Here is a 22,788-nt window from a genome sequence, read left to right as displayed (position 1 = left end):
CCAATGACTGTGGATAAACAGTTTTTCTGGAATGGTAAGTCGTTTGTTGAGCAGCGCATACATGAGGATGAGAGCGCCAAGACCCTCCCCCTGGCTCTGATTGGTTGTTTTTGCTCAGGAGTGGTGCATTTCTTCAATAGCTTAGGTGAAAGGTGGAGGAGCTCGATCACATTCGTCTCATATGCCGTCCCAACATGGTGACAATATGTAAAAAGCGCATTTGACATGCCAATAGCCTAGAGCATCATTATAGAGGAGTACATGTAAAAATGCAGCTGAAATTTGATATTTGTTGTTCCTGTTTATATCCAAGTTAGTGTTTGAACTGAAGCACAGCTCGTTGCTGCAGGAAATTAGAAAAGCAGCAGGTGAACATTTCTGAGAGTCATCACTTCCTGAGAGATGTGCAATTCATTGGGATATGACTATTGAACCGTTTTATTTTTTTTGGCTTTGTGGCAACACAGCATGGGCTGGTATCAGATTATTATGATCTGAAAGTATGACTAAATAACCATAATAAAACAATCAATTTGCCTTTATTTGAAATAGAAACATTGCAATTATTCCCTGTGCTCAGTGGCGCAAAAAGTGGGTATGCAGGGTATGCAACGCATAGGGGCGCAGCACCAGAGGGGGCGCCAAAACCCCGTCTGGAGGGGGCGGCGCGCCGATGATGTTTTCCCGTACACTTCTGCGCGCCTTACGCTCCTTCACCTCGCGCACATAACGAGGTAAATGTAGCGAGTTTTACCCTTCACGTATCGTCGCCTCGGGGGGGAGGGGGGGGCGATCTATGTTTTTGCATCCACCTGAATAATGTGTAGTTGCGCCACTGCCTGTGCTGCTAAATTAGTGGCATCTTTGACATTGATACATAGACTTACAGACGTATAAGCTAAAAGCTAACCAGTCAGATGCTTATGGCAGAGTTTTCTCTTTTATGTAATAAATATAATTTTGGTACTTTACCAGTATTGAAACACCGTAAACTTATTAGGAGCTCCTCTAGTTTTTCCACATCACATCTATGTTTTTTGCATGCATATTTCCAAACAACCATGTATGTCTTTCTTTTAAGTGAAGGAAAAATATAGTAGTTTCGTTCATATAACGGAGCATTAAAAAGTGCAGGAGAGGCGTTGCAGTTTTTCTGTATTTAAAAACTATAAATATTTGACATTAATTAGTCTTTGACACAATTAACTGTCAAACACCGGTTTGACAGTGTCGTAGGTAGGATGAATACACAGAGAATAGATGAACCCAACAAGGAAGGATTCCTGGGAATAGATCAGGTGATGTCAACAAATTTAAACTGAATCCGTGAAGATCACAGCTGGTAGAGCCATCACATATTCTGGTTTTTACCAGAGGCGCATCTTACAACGACTGGAATTTCAGTCAAAAAAAAAAAAAGGCTGTGTTACAAGGAGTTTGACAAAATAAGCTTATAGCATATTTTGCTAAAAATGTTACAAATAGTTAAAAGCAGCAGAGATAAGTTGGGGAAAAAAGTGTGGTTGAGTCTGTTTGTTTGACCATTTTTGTATTGTTTAATTGGTGTATTAGTGGTGTTTGCCTACTTAAACCAGTCGTAGTATATTCCAAATCTTTGGCGTGTTTCGAACAGTATTTTATTAGAGACCAACAAAAAAAAAGTGAAATCTGTGACCTTCAAAGAGATGCCAGTGTTTTTCTTCAAATCTCAAAGTGCTTTTTACAAGCTACAGAGTGAGACGTTTTGGCTTGTTCAGCTGAGCAAATATTTACTTATCATCCCAGATACGTGAATCGTCCAAAAATGAAATTACAGCCGTCGATAAATTAAACAAATAAAAAAAAATAAATGAATGCGATGTGGGTTTATGTGCTGTGTAATGCATGACACAAGGACCTGTCAAGCCCTCCTGGCATTGATTTTTTATTTTTTTTTACATTTTATACCACTTCCTGCGTGGAGCACTGTGAGCATCTGATCCCCTAATCTCAGAATGCCAGCTTTCACTCAATGTCATCTGCCAATGAGCTGCAACCAGGCGCCCATCCTGCCTCTGGCACCAGAACTGCACCCATCCAGCTTGCGAGCGCTAATACCCGCCGTTGCCAGGCTACGGCGAGAGGAATCAAATTTTAGGTGGCTTCCACAGCTGTGCTGCACTGTCGTGCACCGAGGGACGTACATGGCAGCGTTCCCGCTGTGCACCTGGATGGGATGAAACAGGAAGAAGTGGAGGAGTCTCAACTGTTAGCTGCAGCAGAGGCTGGCTAAACACAAGCTGTGTTATGGAAACAAAAAGGATAACATTTCACGTTATGAATTTTTGTGTGCTTTACTGGCAGCATAAAAAACCGGAGAAGATGGATCTGAAATAGAACCGGTATCATGAAAAGCCGAGAGAATTTTGTGATAATAAAAAAAAAAAAAAAAAGGATCAAAACCAATCCTGCAAATCCAAGCAATGTCCTCTTTTCACCAGTTTATTGCATCACTGAGTGCTCTTTGATCTGATCTATGAGACAACAGGGTTTCAAACAATTCCCAGCAAACAGCCTCTCCAACAAGCCCCAACCCCACACGAAAAAAAAAAACAAAAAAAAAAAACATGAAGGGCTTCTCCACAGCCGACTTCCTACATCTTAGTCTCAATGCAATCAGTGAGCTGTGCCGCCAAGACATTGTTAATTTCACAGGGTTCACACAACTGTCACAACATCTTAACAATCGGCTTCAAACGAGACGCTTTCCAAAAGGCTGAAACAGTAGACCACATGACCTGGACGACATGACAGGGAAGCGGTAACGAGACCCAAATAAAATCTAAAATGAACAACAAAGGTTTTAGGTCGTTTAAATGTTCCAGTGATTATTTTAGAGAGAGTAGAAATGCCAAACTTACAGAAAGTTAAGAGTTGCTTATGTTAAATCCTAAACATAAGTTACCTTACATAAAAGCATCATTTAATGCTCACAAAACACACCGGTTCTTCTAACTAAATGCTGCACATTTTAATTAGTCTCCAATTTATAATGTGGAGAGCATTGAAAGCTAAATAAAACAAATCCCCAGTATTCATTCACAGGATTAAATACCTAAAATCTGGGACAATTTTAATTAGAAACAGCCAAACAGAGCTTTAACAAGCATATTTCTAAGCAAAATAGACCCCCTTCTCTGCAGTTAGCTAGTATGCTAGAGACTGTGCTAGCATTGCTAACCAGCCAAACCTACAGTTGGAGAGCTGTTCAGGGTTTTATAGATAAGGCATGAATCAATTTTGGGCATGAAAAGAATTTAGCAAAATATTACATCCAAGTCATCACTCCTGCCCTACTATTACATTTTTTAAAAATATGTCTTTTTAATGATGAGATTTATTGAAAAAGACACACAATGGAAGCTAAGGCTAACGTAATGATAAACATGCTAATTAGTGAGCCATAGAGACTTTGGGTGTAAGCAAGTTTGCCAATTTTAGATGTAAAACGACTTAATCTCTTTATCAAATTAAAAATAATACCATAGATTATAGTCAGCAAAAAACTGGCATTTATTTTATTTATACCCACATTAGCAGCTAACTAACAAAATCTCCTCTCACCTAGCTTCAAATAAAGATTAGAAATGGGGTTAAATAGCCATCTAGTGCTATAAATAACACTCCTACATGAATTTTTATGCCAAAACATTTTCTTCCAGTATTTAGGTTTATTAGAAATCAGGTTTTTGAGTGAGGAGGCTTTGTATTTTATAAAAACACAAAACATGCTAATGTTAATGAAATGCATGCTTAGCAGTGGGCTATATCTCTCTAGTTTATAGAATATAATGGTAGAGTACTAACACCATTTAAATGTATATATATAAAAATAGTTTCTACATTTTCAATAAAATAGAGAACAAGGCGTTCTGGTTGATGTCTTGCTGAAGCTCAGAAGCCGACCCTGCGCTCATCTGTACATAAAGTAGCCAGTTTCTTATTGCCTTTGCTCTTTTAAAAGCCACTGAAATATCCCTTTAGTCTGTGAAAATAAATTACATTTTCATTCATCCTCTACTTTTGCATTCATCGATCGAAAATCTATGTGCGACTTCAAAGCCTGACTTAACCAGGAGGAGGAGAGCAATTGCTCAACACAGGCTGCCAGTGCAGACTAATAAATGCATAAATACACTTTCATTTGAAAACGGGCCAAGTTTCTGGACTCTCGGATGCACGCCCCCCCTCTAGAACAGTCCTCGTCCACGGCTGCGTTTTGCTCTCCCACGCACTCCTCCAACTAACCAAACACCTTATCCTTGATCCGTTTCCTCAGAAGCAAACAAAGGGGCACTTAGCCTCGCCATCGTCGCAGCGAGACGTTGGGATCCATTAGAGATTGAACGTTTCACTGACATTTCGTTCGGCTGATCCTGCAGAAAAGAGTAAATCCATCCCCTCCTCCAGCTCCTCCTCACCGCCGTGAACCCAGAGACGGATGCCGATGTCACTGTGCTGCCAACATGATGGAGCTGCCAAAAAAAAGAAAGAAAAAAGATAGTCTTTTCAGTAGCCATTTTTTCAAGTGCACAATCTCAAGAAAACATTCTATAACACAGAATGTGAAATGGCATAAGAAGAACATTCTCTGAAACAAAACGAAGACCTTAAACAGCCTTCACCAACTTCTCTTTAGATAGCAGAAGAACCGATCGTGGCCTGGAGGAACAAAGAGGTATTTACAAACCTAAGCGTGACCTTTCCTCGCTGCAGCACTTTTTGTGGGAGTGGGTTGCTTTTTGTGTGTTTTAAATAAAGAAAGGCTGCCACATTGAGGGGGAGGATGTATCTGAAATCTGACAAAAATGTGAGCAGTTTTATTGACGGTAAAATAATGATTAAAAAAAATGCAGTGTAGCGAGCTGAAGGATGAGTCTGAAACCATTGCTGTCAAAATAAATAAAAATAAACACATTTCGGAACAAAGAGAACAAAAAGGGCCAATATGTCTCAAGTCTACCATCACTGATTTATCTTTGAAGGCAGAAATGTGCAAAAGCACAGACTGAAACAAACCCCTTTGACAACCTTTATCCAAATAGTTAGAATTCTCAGATCATCTAAGAAGTTTGCAAACGCGACGCTCAGACATGCAATGCTGCTCGTCAGCTGGAGGGAGCACCGTTTAGCTTTCAAGCTTCACTAAACATTTGTTCCATTTGAGTTTACATACATAAACTGACATTTTTTGTTTTTAAAAGTCTAATTATTAACTTTTGTTTTAAGATAATTCGTTGCGAAATCGCTTTTAGTGATGATGCAAATTGTCTGAATATTTAATATTTCCATTCAAAATCCATTGATTAGCTCATTTGAAAGTGAACTTGTTGCTCCAAAGCCAGTGGAGTGCAGCAATAATCAAAAGCCATGCGCAGGCAATTGCATTCTTTAGATAAAGCTGTTGCTATTTAATTAATTTGATTGTTTTGTAACTTGCGGTAGTATTGAACGCAAATGCAATTTGCTCTGATGGATTGATAATAAAAGCTCATTAGTTGATTTGTTGAGAAATAACTTTCAAAAGTAATTTGCTCGCTTAAGACAGCAAAGAACCGTCACCCACAGCAAATGGAAACCCGATAAATTTAGTGAACATAAGGTGAAGGGTTATTCTTAGCCATAATCATCACTACTAGCACAGGGTGTCATTAGAGGCAGCAATAGGCCTGAAGCCAAGTTAGAAATATAACTAGATAAATAAACTTCTTTAAGACTTTAAGAAATTATAGAACATTTATTTTGGGTATCATTATTGGTGAAACCTTTATATCATGCTGGGTATTAATGAGCAATATTAGTTTTTATAGTAATATTACTTGCTAGTTAGTATTACCTTTCACTCATTACGTTCTCATATCAAAGTAGTAATTTCAAAAGTGCTAAAAAGTTTTTTTCTTCCCCCTTTTAATATAAAGTATATATTTTTAATGAGATGCAAAAAAAAAAAAGCTGGAGCTGAACGGAGCCAAGAGTAACGCAGCACGGACCCACCCTGCTGCTGTGCACTGCAGGTCAGCTGACTGAAAGAAAACCACTCAACTTCTGCCTCTTTTCAAAGAAGAAAGATGCATTTGGAAAGAATTCACAATGTGAAAAAGCAACGCTCCCAAACAACGTCCTTGTGAATATAACGCCGTTTTAAAGCTGCAGCTGACAAGCTATGAGCGGCGTGTTCAATGCAGGACCAGATAAAGTCTAGCATTTGCACAATTAGGTTGTGAAAACTACAACTAAGTTTAGTTGTGTTCATTTTAAACTTCTGTCGACGGCACATAAAAATTACCGTCTTTTCCGGACTATAGAGCGCACCACATTATAAGCCGCACCTACAAATGTTTTGGAAAAAAAAAAACTGGAAACGAACATGTATAAGCCGTTGGTGTCTCCGCCGCTCTCGGTTTTCCTTAATAAATCTGCTATTAAAGACGCTGTCCTCTGTCTCCAACGCCGAACCATGGATTTGTTCACGCTGAGTTTATGTGCAGCGGCTCCATTTACCTCTCTCAGGAAGTAAATATGAGTTTGAAGAAATTTCCCCGTCTTGCCTGCTGCCATCATGTGCTTGTTCTAAATGAAAATTAGCACTTTCTTCTTTGATTTCCAATTTTGACTTCCAATGTCTCACTTCCTGCTAAAGCGCCCCCTGGTGGTTGAAGAAAAATCCGCAGAAAAGCCGCACAAGCCGGTTCAAAGAGTAGGAAAAAAGTAGCGGCTTATAGTCCAAAAAATACGGTAAATTAGAAATTATTTACCATTTTAACAATTGTCAGATGAGGTTTTTTTTTTTTTTTGCCTAAGGATTGTCATAAAGTGGAACTGTGATATTTTTGATCAGGGTTATGATACAGTTTGAATCGTATACTGTCTGCATGCCACTTGGTGCATTACTCCTCCTGTTTTATAGCCACAGTTTCCGTCCTCATGATCAGGGTCTCGTGTTCTGCCAGTCACGGAAACAGTATTTTCCAATAGTCGATTCACAGAACCCCAAACAGTAGCAAGGTTGCCTGGAAGCATCCATGTGTTTGGATGAACAGTCAAATTCACAGGGAATTATTGGAGAAAGTTACAGACTTATAAAAGCAGTAAAATGTAATGACATTCAAAATGTATTAATTTATCCCAGAGGATAAACTTCCAACTCGTGTCATTCAAGTATCTTCAAAGAATCGCTGATGCTGTGGGCAAAACGAAGCTCTGGTAGCAGTCAGTCTTGCAGCAAATCTGAGGAAGCCTCTGACTGAAGGCTGTTGCTGAATGATAGTCTCATGACTGGCATAATATCCCAACAGTTCAAGATCATCCAGAGATGATATTTTACAGCATCATGTCAGGATGATTGGAAAGCACTGCTACTCCACCTCACTTGCTGTTGCCACTCCTCTTTAAATCTCTGTCTGGCTGTACAGGCAGAAAGCTGGAGTTGGAGATATGATCAGTGTCTATTCCTCCTCCTCTCTCTGCTCTTTGGTTACGCTTTTCATCTCGTCTGGGAATTTGGGTCACAGTTCAGGTGTTATCTGAGCTTTTGAGATGGTACTCATAAGCTCCCAGTTGTAAAAACAATAACTTGTTGCCACGGTTACACGTCAATCCTCGACTCAATCAAATCAGAACTAATGTCGCAGCGCTACATCATCCATGAGCAATTAAAGAGTAAACGTTGTGTGCCAAAACTTTGTAGTGACATTCACAATTTTTTTCTCAATACTTATGGCACCCCTGCATTCTTGCCACCCTGGAAGGTGTGCCATATTACGCCCCTGCCTTTAACATTCGCATAAAAATCCAATTTTCTCCACTTTGCTAATTTACACTTTTGAACACGGCTCACTCTGATACATTTAACCGTTACCGAGTAGGACGAGTCTCTTGTTCCGTCCGCCCGCTCAGGTTTCAGCCTTCGTCGGCGCATACCTGAGCTCTGGTTTCAAGTTAAAACAGTTCCTTTTCACTCAGGCACATGTTGTCACCAGCTGAGACATTGTGTACTGCGAAGAAATATAAGCACAACCCGACACCAGCTCTACTTTCACTTTACGGTCAGTAAATCAAAAGCAAAACTCAGGATCCGTTTGGGGTTTGAAAAATAAGACCTATGCAAATTCAGGAGTGATTTAAATACTTTCTGGTGGAAAACCAAAAGTTTGATTAAGTCAATGAAATGGCTTTTTTTTTCTTCTTTTTTTTTAAAGGCATCTTTAACAAACAGAGACCACAGGCCTATGAAACCAAATATCCAATAATGCCTGTGGGAACTGGCATATCTGCAGACTTACAAGCTTTTCTTTCTCACACACACACACGCACACACACACCAAGTCTCACGCCCCATGTGAACACTCATCTTTAACGAGGGGAGAGCTGAAACCATGCGTGATTGTTTTAGAGAGGCTGCCCTAAAGGCACGTTATCGCTCAATGTGGGACCGCTCCTCTCAGTCATACATCCCCCCTCCCTCTTGTTGATTGTGCAGCACAGATCAGCGGCAACAAAGGCATCATTAGTGGGGCTTTGGTCCCCACCAGGCCCGGGCTAATTATGAATAGGGGGGCCCCGGTAATAATTCAAGGGCCCATCGGTGCAGCTTGAAACTGAAGAGAGAACTTCACAGATTTCGGCGGTGGCGTACACTCGGCCCATCTGCCTCCGTTTCCCAGCCACCTGCCTGAAGATCCGACTCACGTCAGCCGCAAAGGCTGGAGCACCATCACACACAAGAGGCAAGACATATGGGATTTATGCGGGGCTTTAATGAACGATCCGCATCGGACATTAAGGCTCCGGACAATTACCTGCTCGGAGCAGGAAACTCCTCTTAAAAAAACCAAATAATTGTTTGGTTTTAATTCTGAATTTAGAGTTAGTTTGTTTCCCCCTTTTCTTTTCCCTCATATGAAATTGATCCCCTGCACATGCGATCATAGTGAAACACTGTCCCTCTCTCTATGCTGTGAAAAAGCTCAAATGAAGATTTATATCATGTTTAGCTGCACATTAGTGATTCTCAACTGCACTCCATTGATGAATGCAGTAATAGTTTTACATTTACTCGGAGAGGTGATCATCGCTCCTGCCAGAAGAGGGCAGTATAAATTTTCTTAATCACATCTCGAGTGATTTTCTCCCCCCCTCGCCCTCCGCCCCTCCATCCTCGGGCCAAAGCAAGCACAAACACAGCTCTAATTCCAAACCCACAAAAGAGGGAATTTGAAAGTAAACAAATGAGCCCGATGGGATGATCAGCGCTCTCAGATTTGCAGCATAAACTCTTTTCCCATGGAGCTGGCTCGTAATTTCAGCACCGGGCTCAGATTTATGCTCCTCTCCGTCAGCTTCTGATTCCTTTTGGTGACTAAGCTCTGATTCATCGCAGCATTTCTAAGCTTCTGAAGAGGAGACGGGCTGACATTAGATGGCAATTAATAAAGCTTATTTTGTCCCGGCCAGGTCACACGCTTTGCATGCATTCCTGGAAATGTGCACAAAACGGCCTGTTGGAAACTTTTCTTTTCTTCATTTTGTCGCATTAAAGCCAATGACCTCACTTTACCAGTATTTTATATTTGACACAAAGTGCCTCTTTTTTTTTTTTTTGCTCTGCTAAATTAAACTCATTTTGAAATGTCACCTCACCTTTTGAAAAAACAGAATTTACAACTTCTGATAAATATCTACTACAGGAAATGTGTTACTTTTAAAGAATCACCATTTTGTTTCTAATTGTAGGTTTTAAAATAAAAAAACTTTTCCAAAATCCTCATTGGTAATTTCTTTTTTCTTCGGAATATTAATATTTGCATTATAGTGTCCAAGAAAAATATATTTAAACAGATATTGCTGTTACTTTTAATGTAATTCTTGAAAACCATGAGTTGGGTCTTTATTATCTTTAGCAAAAGTTACTAGGAGACATTTTAGAAAGTCCAAAAAGCAACTTGTAGAACCGGAGCCACAGGTTGCAGATCGTTGTGCTACATAAACACAAGATGGTGCTTAGCAGCAAAATAAACATAAACACAATTTTTTTTAAAAAATCCTTGAGAACCAATAAAAGAAATCTGAATTTTGTTGTGCGTTGTTTTAAAACACCAAGTCTGGTCAGTTTTTCTGTCCTTCACTCAGCATGATGCTGCCGCAAGGAGAGCATTAATCCGACAATCAGCCACTTGCCTCATGGTAACTTTGGAGGAGCCACTAGATTCGCAGCTCCGGTGGGGAAATCAGAGGAATAAGTGCTTGTTTACAAAGTTCACAAAAGACCGAAAATCACAATATTTAGTCGTCAAGCAAAACGGCACAAGAGGCAGAAAATTAACACCATAAACACAGCAGTCCTGTGATGAAACACGGTGGTGGCAGTATTATGCTGTGGGGAGGCTTTCCTTCAGCAAGTTACAGTTAAATGGATTTGATGAAAGCAAACTGGCTACAAGATTTAGTTTAATTACAAGAACAGTCATAATACAGACGCAATTTTACTAGAAAAAAAGGAATTTTAATGAAAAGGTTTGGATAATTATTTTTATTTTATATTGTTTGTCATAGCTCAAAATTACTACTTCATTCTCCTAATATAACTATTTCATTCTGGTAATATTAAGATTTCCCCATTTTATTGGTTGTGCAGGAGGCTCCACTTCTGCTTTTCAAATATGTACAGTTACATGAATGTACATCTGCTTACAGAACCGGCCAAACTAAAATCTCATCTTCCAAGAATAATTTTGTGCAAAAAAACATAATGGACATGTTTTGTGTAGCACAATAAACCTATTTTAATCTCTTTAAGAAAGTGTAACAGGTAAAGGTACTACTTTTCTCAGAAACCTGTTGAGGTTTATACATTTTACATGCTCACTATAAAATAAAAAAAGTCATCCATCTGAAAGCATCCAATAAATTAGATTCTATTAAACAATCTCTAATTTTTGACAATCATTTCTTCTGTTAAAGCCTTGATGGAGTGTAATTATCTTGTAGAAACAGAATCAAATACTTTGACAGTTTACAGAAAGGATCACATTTTGCACGATCTGGCCCCTAAATTCAATTTCAATTAATTTCTGTATATTTATACAGCGCTGACCCTCCGATGAATAATTTTAATTAAAAACAATAAATCTTTCCATAGCAGGCAGTCGGAGAATAAAAGGATCCCACGTAGGAGAAGTGACTTTGAGCAGTGAGCTTTTCGTTTTATTGCAGTTTATATTTCGTTGTTACAGCAGCAGCTATGAAGAACATAAGACGCTGCCAGTCAATTTGTTATATGTAGGCTAAATAACGTCAATTTTCTCAGTGTTTGCAATCATATTTACCACCAATTAATGTTTTAAACTCGCTTTTTACAACCACCCTGCCAGAATTTGCTGAAGACAATTAGCAACTTGGCTAACTTGACTTTTGCATGATAGACTGAAACACTTGTGGAATAATTTTGTTTATTCTTGGCAGCATCATGCTGTGTAAGGGCTTTTCCTCTGGTTGATTGCCTGATTACGACCCAAAACATGAAGGTTTTATTGGAGAGCTAATCAGAGATTTTTCCTCCTGTAGATTCAGGAAAAGGCGAGGAACTGACTGAAAAAAGAGAAGGAAAAACTACAAAACAAACCCACATGGAGGAAGCTTTTGGTCTGGATTCAATGGGCTGGAATAACTGGCCTCTGAAGAGCTCTTGTGTCAAATGGTATCTGTGACAGGGAACAGCAAAGGGGGATAAATATGCCTGATTTAGCATGCGAGCACCACTTCGTCCTGACAACATCTGGGACGGGGAAGAAACAAAAACATGAAAACACTGCCAACATGTATATATTTTTGGTGAAAAGCATCACTTGTGGCTCATGAGGAGTCAACTAAACCTACAACACAACCACACAAACGTCGGGTTTTAACAAAAGGCGTCTAAAGCAGAGGCGAGCCTCTCCCTTTGAGTCGTCCTCGGCTTTCCAACGCGTTTGCAGACGGGTCAAAAGGTCCTTCCAACCCAAAGGCCTCACCTTCTTCCTAATGAATTCCCAGGATCCATCAACCTGCAGGCGCTCCCATACACGCTAACCAATGATTACACCTTGAAGGGGAGATGGGTGGGGGGTGGGGGGAGGAGATGGAGCATCCCCTGCTCACACACACACACACTAAAACACAGAATCTCGTTCTCTCAGCTACCACCACCACCAACCCCCCCGCCCCAGATTGGAGGCAGGTGCAGCAGCAAATCAAGCCTCATTAGCTGCACCTTCTGCTGCCGTACACTGCGGACAGATGGAAGCTCGCCCTCACATGTTACCTCACATCAGATGGCAGTTGGAGGAGGCTGGCTAGGGGGTAGCAGGGAGAAACGCTTGCCCCCTTTCTGCCCACGCCGCTTCCTCCGGGCCGCAGGACGCCCCTGAGCGCAGATACAGCACCAGAATGCTCCTTAACCTCTTCTTTTCCTCCCGTCGAGCTTTTTTGGAGAATATCTAACGCCGCATCAGCTGTAACTCCCTCCCCACCCCCCCGCCCTCCTTTGCTCCGTGTCGGCTTTGACCCGAGTAAGAGAGGTTCATTCCCCGGCCCCAGGCCTGCGTTTTGGTAGGGTTTTTTTGCTTAAAAGAGCCAGAGGCGTGTTTGTGTAAAGGCCCTTGATATGGCGAGACAGTACCAGGCCCCACAGGTAAATGACTTCAGCTCAGCTGCAGCGTATCGTTTCCCCCCCTACCACCCCTGTCTCTCTCTCTCTCTCTTGTCCTCCATGGCTCTGACACAAGATCTGAGCAGCTAATTGAGGCAACAGCGTATTTCACTGGTGTCGACACTTGCGGTGAATTTATGGCCACTCCTCTCATGGGGGCAAAGGCAAATGTGTCAAAGGGGAGGCTGTGCGCAAATTGATGCTGTCGGTATGATAAGAAATATCGCTAATGTGCTTTTCAGTGGAGAGAGAGAGGGAAAAAAAAAAGCGGCGGGGGGGTTTAGCTGTCAGACCTGGATGGGGTTAGGATGCTGGAATTTCCTGTTGGGGCTCCGAGAGCTGTCATATCGGCCTAAATCAGAGAGAGACTTGTGGATGAAGATGCCCACAAGGTGACAGAAACACCCAGCGAACCACGCCTTGCATAATTATCCATATCCCCAAAGTTTTGACGTATTTTTTCTCAATACGGCCACAGACTCATGTGTATTTTGATGGGATTCAGTGCAATAAATCGACTCAATGTAATGTAAAATGGTGATTAAATGAAAATCTTAAAAGTGCGGCATGCTTTTCTATTCAGTTCCATTTGGGTTGTGTCTCTACAAGGTTTGGCTGCATTTTTTGTTGTTTTCTTCATCACCACTAGGGTTATGTACTGATTACAGCAGAAGCAGGTAAGATAGGCACAATTGACTTTATTTTTTTAAATATATTTTTAGGCTCTGTTAGCCTTTATTGTACAGTAGATGGACAGGAAGTAGAGGGGGAGAAAAAAAACGCAGCAAAAGGCCGGAGACCGGGAATCGAACCCAGGACGACTTTGTCAAGTAGTACAACCTTTCTAATCGATTTAAGCTCCGTTTACACGACAACGCCAGAGCAAAACGCGAATGTTTTCTTAGTGTTTTGGCCTTCCGTTTCCACGGTAAAGAAACAAAGGTTTTGCAATTACTTCTACATGAATTTGTAACAATCCAACTAAAACTTCAGATTTTAAACGTTAAATTGAAAGCTTACAAAGCAAGGCGAGTAAGGTAGCAGTTCAATTTTTTTAACTTGGGCTAAGTGCGCTAAATGTTATCATAGTTAGCAAAAATGCTAAAGTCTTAAATGAAAACTTAGTTTTGACACTAGCACATTATTTGTGCAAAACATTAAATGATATAATTTTCCTTTCCTTCATATATTTACTACTTGGGAAATCTCCAATAAATTCATTAAAACTTGTGGTTTTAAGGAAACCACAAGAAAACCGCGTGGGGCAAAACGCGGATAACTCTATATACTTTAAAAATCGTATTCTTTTCACGTACCGACGCCAAGTCTTATGCTTAAAATAACTGCAACTTCAGATTTCTATGGAGGAAAGAGTCCATCTGGATAATGAGGTCACGCACAAGTTTACGACTCAGATAAGTGGAGTCAAGTCAGCAGGTCATGATGTCCGATTAATTTTAAAAAAATGTTTATAGGATTACTTCAAGAAATTAGTTTAAGTTGTAGGAAGTCTTGCAGGCAAGTAGTGGGAAGAATGAGGACACGAGTACAAAAGGTACTTTGTTTAGGCCAACAGGAGGAGAGAGGGGGCTCTGTGGTTGGAATAGAGCTGTGGCATTAATGGATTGAACCTAAGTGGTTGGTTTAGAAGTACACTGAATCGTGACGTTTTGAGGCTTCAGCCATGCAGGCTGCAGAGGAATGTTTCAACCCCAAACTGCTCCTGCAAACGTCATGAATGCTAATGCTGCTTCGTGTCTGTTTCACGCATAAAGAGGCGACTGTGTTTGCTAACGTGATCAGTTTAGAGATGACACTTGGGGAGATTATACTGAACTGTATGCGTTACTGTGACATGACAGTTCGGCTGAGAAAGAAGAATCAACTAAATTAGCTCCCAAATGCTTCTCTACATCTCCTCTGGTTTTTATGAATTGTACAGATTTACAGCACAGTGCCACAGCAGTCTTTAAACCAACTGTTTGGGGAGTATGTGTGCACATATGCAACGTGCTTAAAGGTAAATGAGGACTCCCTTTCTTCACAGAGTTCTCACCAATAATAGCATGCATGTTTTTATGTACATTTGTCTGTTAATGGTACAGTAGACCACCTCATGTTCACAGTTCAGTCTTTGCAGATTTGTTCTGTGGAAGCTGAAATACCAAGGTACAGAGGTACTTGACAAAGCATCCAATACAAAACCACCATTTATTTTATTTAGCAGTGATTGGCTAAAGAAAGGAAAATGACCAAATGGCAGAGCAGAAAAGTGCTGCACGTCTGGACTGTCCTTTAATAGTAAAAGACCCTTTTCAACAGGTAAATACAAATATTTCTAGCATTACTTAAAGGCTAGTGTAACGGTGACAAACAATCAAGCGAGATGTTGTGATTCGCAACATTTTAATTTAATAATTGTTACAAAGTAGCCATTTTAGCGGTCATCGCTACACAGCCGTTAGAAAAAGACCCATCCGTTCCAACCGTCTCCTAGCAACGGCGGAGTGATACTGACCCCCTCCGCAACCGCCGTCAAACTGCAACTGCAACAAAACTAGTAAATAAACACACACACACACACACACACACACACACACACACACACACACACACACACACACACACACACAGTATTAATTTACATCAACTATTTCATCAAAATGGCCTGTGTGCCACACTAGCAGTGGCAGACACATTTTCACTAATTTGCTAATCAGCTAATAGCGGAGCAATTTTTTTGTTCATTGCTTTAGCCGACTTTGAAAATGTTTAGCGCCCTTTGCTTCCCCCGATTTATTTTTTTACAGATGAATTCTAAAGCGCCATTTTAACTGTCATTGAAGTCTGACATCTGTTAACTCTTCAATGAGTTAAAATTTATCTTCACGCTCTTATTTTGAAATGGGCGAAGAGCGTTTATGCAGCTGGTCCGTTTCCTCTCCTCGTGTTCTCTCTTTTCGCCAGTAAACAAGAAACATACGCGGGAGCAAAAATAAAAGCCGGACAGCAGAGAACATGATCTATTACTACTTTTTCCTTCTTTGTGAAGTGGTGTTCATTTGATTTGTTAAAAAAAAAAAAATAAAAAAAATAAAAAAAAAAAAAAAAAGGAACAAGTTGGGTCTTTCCAACAGATGCAAACAGCCTAAAGATCTAGTTTCTAAATCGGCTTTTTGCAAAACAAGATTCTGGTTTATCCCTTGAATTCAAGTGGATTCATAAAAGTTCATCTAATAAGGTCAGATAATGAACTGAAAATTAAGGAAAAAGCAGCGAATGTCCAAACACAAAGACAACAGAACATTTGGCATTTTCAAAGATTACAATCAAGTCTTTTATAGTTGGACGCAAAATATAAATAATTCAAGCAGCAGTCTATGTATACATCTTATTTCAATCTACACATAATTAAGCAGGTTTTTCAGAGCGTCGTCGCGGCCCTGTAACGATCTGCGAACATCCGCGTTCGTGTTGTCAGGGGCTCCTCCAAATGAGCCGCACCCGTTTTGACATCTTTAACAACTCTAATTTCAATCAAACTGCTGCGGCGCTTCTTGTTTTTCTGGGATCTAATGAAGAGAAAAGGACACATGGGACTCCTTCCTTCCCCCCCCTCATTTCATCCTTCGATCTGTTCCCAGATCCATATGCCATATGGAAAGGCGTTCAATCCAAGAGCTCAATGTACGTTTGGTTGTTCTCTAAATGCAGCTACAAACCTTAGAAAATGTATTAACATAAAAAGGTCTCCTTTTCTTGTTTTGCTAGCTCCCTCGCGCACCTAAAAGTGAAGGTTACCCCTTCCGGTACTTCCAACGGCTCTCCTTTTGTTTTTCTTCAGGGATTTTGTTTAATTTAGAGCAAATCTTCATTATTAAGCCTCTTGCCAAGTTTGACGACGCAGCGCCATATGCTGTGCGCTTCCTACGCTGTCTTTCCTCTAAATCAAGGATTTCAAATTTGTCACTTTGTTGCATTTCATTACCAGACAACATGTTTGAGGTGGGATGATGGTACAACACAGACGGCTGCAGAGCAAGTGCACTTTGGAGCTAGAGTACGAAGTTTGAAGGAAAACGTGTTAAAAACCACAAACGGTCGTCAGGTTCGCCTCAAACGTACGGTACAAACGCATCTGACTAAGTCACAGTTTCAGACTTTCTCTCTCTCTCTCCTCCAGAGCGCTTCAGCCGAGCTGTAATCTGGAAGTCGTTAACAGAAACTGTAACAGAGCAGAAAGTAGAGAAAACGTCAAGCAGGTGAGACGCTCAAGACTTATAATTTAAATGCTCTTCAGTCATTAGCAGGGAAAAGGACAAAACCGTTTCTGCAAATCTGTTAAAGTCAAGATGCTTTCCTAAAGTAATCACGGTTTTTCACTTTACCGATCGGCTTCATTGCCTTTACAGCATTTATGCAAATCTACACCAGGCTATGACCCACCGAGGAGAGATGCATGTTCAATTACACCTCCTTTATAATTCAGCAGCTCTGATGCTGAAGGGTATAGTACGCTAAGTGTTCATCTTTGCTGAGTGTGCAATTCAACAGTTTAAGGTCCTCTGACTCTGCTATTCACGATGACGTAAGGCCACACAGTCCTGCTGTATTACAGACTCCCTCATAGAACCGGGTTGGACTCCTTTCCCCAACAGAACCGCTTTAGGATGTTTTCATAGCTCATAGGCTTAGTTCAGATTGGGGACCAAAATTGCAACATTTGAAAAACCTGTTCCCCTCCTCGCCTGTGGAGGCGCTGCACCAAGACCCACCGAAGGAAATGACATGAAAACCTTAGAAGACGACACTTAGCGCAACTTCCTTCTTCACAAAATGTAAACAAAAATGAAGTGGCATCAGATTTTTGTGGCTGTAGGATTTTTCTTTTTGTCTTCAGCAAGACATCAAGTCGTTACTCCTGCTAGCGGTAGACTCGCACGTTTGTTTTAGTTGCATTTATCCAGAATTCTCTGCGACAAAGTCAGCTTCCTGCTTTTGAAGCGGCCTCTGATCCGCTTGGCATTCATTCAAAGCTCTTCCTAGCTGACAGGAGTGGTAGCCACCGTAGTCTTCAGCTGTCATCTCAAACCAGTCTGCTCATTCTGCTCTGACCTCAACAAGGCATTTTGTCAACGCAAACTCCTTACCTGATCTACAAGTTTAGGTAGACTTTCATATCTTGGAATAATACTAATAACTAGACATATTAAATTCCTGAAGAAATTTAACTGGGTATCTGCCCAGCGTGTGCCCGTCGGTTTGGACCCAGCGTTCTGACGCTTAACCAGTAAAGTGGGCGTGGCCAAGAGCCACCGAGGGGTGGGGCCAGGAAGAGGAAACCTACTGTTGCCAACTTAATGACTGTTGCTATATTCAGCAACTTTTCAGACCCTTTAGTGTCTTTTTGGGAAAAAAAAGTAATTAGTGACAAATCTATCAACTGTTTTTCTGTGTTGGAGACTTATCAGGTAACAAGCTAAGCAGCAGCAATCTCTCTGCAGTAACCGTCCTGACAGAGCGAGCATACAGCTGCTGTGAGCCCCTCCTGCTGCCTGAGCACTGCAGTCGGAGCAGAGATCCAGTCTACTCCGTGTCCACATTGCAAATGAGTCACACATGTGCAAAGCTTAGAAATGCCATCGATCAATGCTCACTATTCCAGCTCCTGACTCACTATGTGTCTGAGTGAGATTGTTTTATACCAGGATGTGACGTAAACATCAACCGAGCTACGCTGTTGTGTCCAATGGGAAAATTTGACTGCAGTTGTTCAACCCAAAGAGAGCACCACTTTGCACAAAAATTTTTCAACTTGCATAGAAACATAAAAATACCGTCCCTTGAGGACAGATCTAGACAGTTTATCTGCAAAAGAAAAAAAATTACACTAAGTTTCATCTTTTTCACTGAACCTTTATGACTCTGTCCAATGTTTTCAGAACACCTGCGTTTATGCAATCTTAAGTTTAAATTATTCAAGATGAGACAATTTACTAATTAGCCTACTACTGAAGGAAACTGCAGTGGATTTTATTTAGGGGCATTATAGCTAGGTGGCTTAAAATTATCTTCTGTAGCTGGTGGTTTTATGTTATTCTTAGACACGATGATGCCAATCCCTAAAGGAAAAAGTTGGATCTGTGCAAATATCTACAAGCGATTTATGACCATATCACTGGGTTCGACTGCAACTGTACATGGTGTGCCAGGGCGGAATAACATCGACGTGCCAGTGACTATAGATCAGCCATCCCATAATTAGATTTCTGCAAACCAGAACGACTCCTTATTGGATGTCATTCCGAGATGCTTCTCCTGTGACTGCCTCCATTAGCCCATCTTTACTTTGCAGATCTGCCAACGCAGCCATAAAAGAACGCTCCTAATCGGCGTCGTAATTACCTTCAATAATTATTGACAGCGCTGCAGATGGGGAGGCAGGATGGACAGAAAGAGCCCTCGGTTCCTGCGTCGGGCTCTGTGAGGCCAGCTTTGTGGAAGAGGTGTTGTTTCCGGAGATGAAAGGTCCTCCGAACACGCAGTCCGCAGGAGGTAGAGGGTGTAGGTTGACGTCATCCGTTTGCTCTAATGTTGAGTGCCAACCATCAACAGCAGGTGACCTCCTCTTCCTCCTCCTCTTTCTCCAAACAAACACTCGCACTCTGCCATCTCCCCGTTTGCCAGGACTGCACCTGCAGCATATTATCCAAGCCTTTAGCTTTGTAATGCAGCGCAGGTGCCAAAGAACCAACGCATCATTGTAACACAAACATACATAACAGGCCCCGAAATGAGGATACACGCTTACAGATGTGCAACGATTAATTGATATAATGAGACGTAAATGCAATACATTGTTTTCTCCCACAAGCAGCGCATATGGCAGACGGGGGCTTTTATAAATGTTGATTCCTTCCCTTGAAAACATTTTTTTCCCTAGCTACTGTGCTTTAGCGTCAGGATTTAGTGTGTGTGGTCATCAAAGCTTAAAGGTTACGGAAACCTGATCAGCTGTCTGGTCATTTCTCGCAGAGCAACTGGTGAGCAACTTTACTTTAGCACAAACCTGAACAGTTTAAGTTATCGAATGCAGCCTCACATTGGTACGCGATCTCTAAACTAGATTCACCAGCTTTCGTTTCACAATAGTTGCATAATTGAAATATTGATTTGTTGTTTTTTTTTTAATTGACTATTTTCAATCTTTTCACATACTTCATGCAGTCAGACTGGTTCCATTTAAATGATTTGTTGAGTCTACAGTTTTGGCAGCAACATATCTGTATAAAATAGTGCTATTAAAATAAAATACTGTGATTGTCGTTTTGAGATAGTTCCAGGTTGGTTTGGAGAGATTTTTCCAAACCTAAATTAAAGTGAGCTCATTTCTGAAAACAGCTTGATGATCAAAAATATTTAAGTTTGACAAGAAAGAAAAAAAAACTTTAAGGGACCAAATACTTTTTTTCTACAGTATCTGTTTAATTTTACTTTGGGGAATTTTAATTTTACTCAAATGTCCAAAACTAAATTAACTTTGCCTGAACGTTATTTACGTCATGTTGGTGAGCATTGTGTGACTTAAACTTCACAGTGATTGCTTTTTACAATAAAATGATATGTTTGTTTAGGAACTTTTCAAATAATTTCCCTCCAAAATTAGGAGTGTCTTAAATTTGGCGAAAAGCTAAATATTTTCTATCTTCGTTGTTCTTCTATCCTATTTATGAATGAGGCAGGTATTACTGTAGTGAACTGTTCAGTGAATGAGTGAATCATTTTAACTCGGCTATTTCCCTTTCACTCACTCACACCTGGTTTCTGTCCATCACACCTGCAGCATGTCAGTTATTATCCTCCATCACTTGTTTTCATTCAGATTTCTTTTCTTTCAGTTTAGTTCAGCAATTTGTGTTTTACATAAATAGAATGAAAATGCACTTTTAGAAAAGAGCACAAGCTTTACTGGCTTACCTTAAGCAGATTATTTACAAGAGGTGTGACCAAGTCACTGTGTTGCAAGTAAGTCTCAAGTCTCTGTCCTCAAGTCGAGTCAAGTCTCAAGTCAGGAACCTTTAATTTTAAATCATTGAGTCCTTTTTATTTTATTTTTTTTTTATATAATTTGCCATTATACATAAAATTAAAATAATGGACCATTTGTTCTTTTTAAAATCTGTATTTATCTCAAATGATAGAACATGTGCAGCTGAACACAAAGTATAAAAAACATTTTTAAATTGGACCCCTTTATTGCGCAGTTCTGTTAAACTTGATATTCAATAAAAAAAAAGTATACATGAAGTTATCACAAGTAAACTCAGGAAGGTCTGGTGCATTTATTTTTCTGCTTTTATTTCTAAGTATGTTAGTTTCAGTCCTCCGTAAATATGGGCCAGATATTCTAAACACAACATTTATTTGGGACAGTCATTGTATTTGGTCCGTTTTAACAAATAAACCACATGAAAAAAATCTAAATCATTTCAAATAAAGTGGAGTGGTTTTGAATTTGGATGTGATGGTAAAATAAATATCTGTCAGGCCAAGTGGGTTATTGATAAAAACATGTTGTGTGAATCAAGCTGGTCAGAATCACTAAACACAAAATAATGAGCTCATTATTTTATGTCCTACTCAGTTAACTATCCCACTTAGTGTTATATTCAGGGTCAGTGATATTGTACAATTTTTATTTTTACAGAAATTTTTGAAAGATGGCCAAAGAAAAAACGCGATTTGTTTTTTAAATTAGTTTTCCAGCAAAGCTATACTACTTGGAAATGGGTTCTGTGCGACATGTCACAGTCAGTCAGTGCATTAAGTCAAAAAGACTTAATGCACTGACTGCAGTAAACAATATATTGTCAATATAATTTCCCAACGTAGATGTCTTCAAATACACCAACCATCCTTAGATGATACTAGACCGGCTCATCATCATGATGGGACAGAGAGACTCTGTTCCCTGAGTTCAGGTCCAGAATCTGCTTTCTGTTCCGGAGCCCCGCTCACTATCCACCGGCTTCCTGAGCCAATAACACGGTGCACATTATTTGTGGAGGCATTTGAAGGACCGGATTTATGGTAAATCATCACCAATTTAACCCGGAGTACACATGCTAACACGAAGTTAGCTAAAGTCAACTATCTTACAGCAAAAGAAAAGTGCCACCTACCATCTTTGTGAAGCTTCAAATGCCGGACAAAGTTGGACGTCGTGGCATCTCCATCCCATATTCTCATCTTGCATGTTTTACAAGTTGCAGTTCGTTTTTTTATTCGAAAGTTCATAACCTAAGTAGCCAAAAGAAATGACTCGCGGAAGCATATTCAAGCCGTTATTTTGCCTTTCGTTCCCTGAGCTCTGCAGCGTCGCCGCGTTTTTTTGAATGTCCAAATCCTGTTAATTTGATTGGTTGAGCTGCAGCTACACATACATACAGACATAAATAAGGAGAGAGGAAAAACAGAGGGACGGTCTGCGCATATTGATGCGGAATGAGTGAAATTAATTAATGACGCCACTTTATAAATAATGTGTTTTAAATTTTAAGACTTTGAGTAAAAAATATCACGTCTTTTAAAGTAAACAGCTTCAAGTCGAGTCAAGTCCCAAGTCAATGGCATGAAAGTCTAAGTCAAGCCCGAGTCTTTGAGCCTTTTTTCAAGTCAAGCCTCAAGTCGTGATTTTAACGACTCGAGTCTGACTCGAGTCCAAGTCATGTGACTCGAGTCCCCACCTCTGTTATTTACACGTTTAATTAGGCTCAGCATGGCAGCAGACATGTTTGATCTCCATCTGCAGTGTGCCGCGATCTGTTAGAAGTTCTCAGGTTTTTGTCACATTACACAAATTAGTTGCAGAGTACGATGTCTAATTGAATTTAGACCAGTTTTTCAACCCCGATCCTCAAGGCACACTGCCCTTTGTGTTTTAGACGGCCGCCTGCTTCAGCACACATGATTTCAATCAATGGCTGATTAACAGGTTGTTCCTAATCATCTGAATCAGGTTTGCTAAAGCAGCAAACGATCATGTTTTCTGCATTGGCAGAACC

General features: G+C 40.4%; 1 protein-coding gene and 1 long non-coding RNA gene across 6 annotated transcripts in view; one reads left to right on the top strand and one right to left on the bottom strand.

Annotated features, from left to right (window-relative positions):
* Positions 1 to 1,887: 1,887 nt before the first annotated feature.
* LOC103480717 (uncharacterized) lies at positions 1,888 to 22,023 on the bottom strand. The gene is made up of 4 exons (XM_008435873.2): positions 21,907 to 22,023; positions 19,130 to 19,419; positions 4,399 to 4,514; positions 1,888 to 2,206 (listed from the first exon to the last, which is right to left on the bottom strand). The coding sequence occupies exons 1-4, from the start codon at positions 21,978 to 21,980 to the stop codon at positions 2,015 to 2,017; spliced, it is 672 nt and encodes a 223-aa protein (XP_008434095.1). The 5' UTR covers positions 21,981 to 22,023; the 3' UTR covers positions 1,888 to 2,014.
* LOC103480719 (uncharacterized) overlaps positions 15,152 to 22,788 on the top strand; it is a 68,426-nt gene continuing 60,789 nt past the window's right edge. Inside the window, exons 1-3 of one of the 5 annotated variants that reach the window (XR_536154.2) lie at positions 15,152 to 15,284; positions 16,716 to 16,832; positions 16,908 to 16,986. This is a non-coding gene — a long non-coding RNA (uncharacterized LOC103480719). The remainder of the gene's footprint in view (positions 15,285 to 16,715; positions 16,833 to 16,907; positions 16,987 to 22,788) is intronic. The other 4 variants (XR_536150.2, XR_536152.2, XR_536153.2 and 1 more) reach the window with 4 other exon arrangements.

This window comes from Poecilia reticulata, linkage group LG18 (assembly GCF_000633615.1).
Source record: "Poecilia reticulata strain Guanapo linkage group LG18, Guppy_female_1.0+MT, whole genome shotgun sequence".
Lineage (NCBI taxonomy): Eukaryota > Metazoa > Chordata > Actinopteri > Cyprinodontiformes > Poeciliidae > Poecilia > Poecilia reticulata.
The sequence above is the reverse complement of the archived record's forward strand: the minus strand, read 5'-3'. Positions and strand labels throughout refer to the sequence as shown.

Bases quoted from the DNA above. Each gene is read 5' to 3' on its own strand.
- LOC103480717 (XM_008435873.2), bottom strand. From the start codon at position 21,980: ATGCAAGATGAGAATATGGGATGGAGATGCCACGACGTCCAACTTTGT. The intron at 4,515-19,129 runs GTAATTACGACG...TTTTTTTGGCAG, and splicing joins GCTGTCAATAATTATTGAAG to CTCCATCATGTTGGCAGCAC. The intron at 2,207-4,398 runs GTCAGTGAAACG...CATCCCATCCAG, and splicing joins CAGGATCAGCCGAACGAAAT to GTGCACAGCGGGAACGCTGC.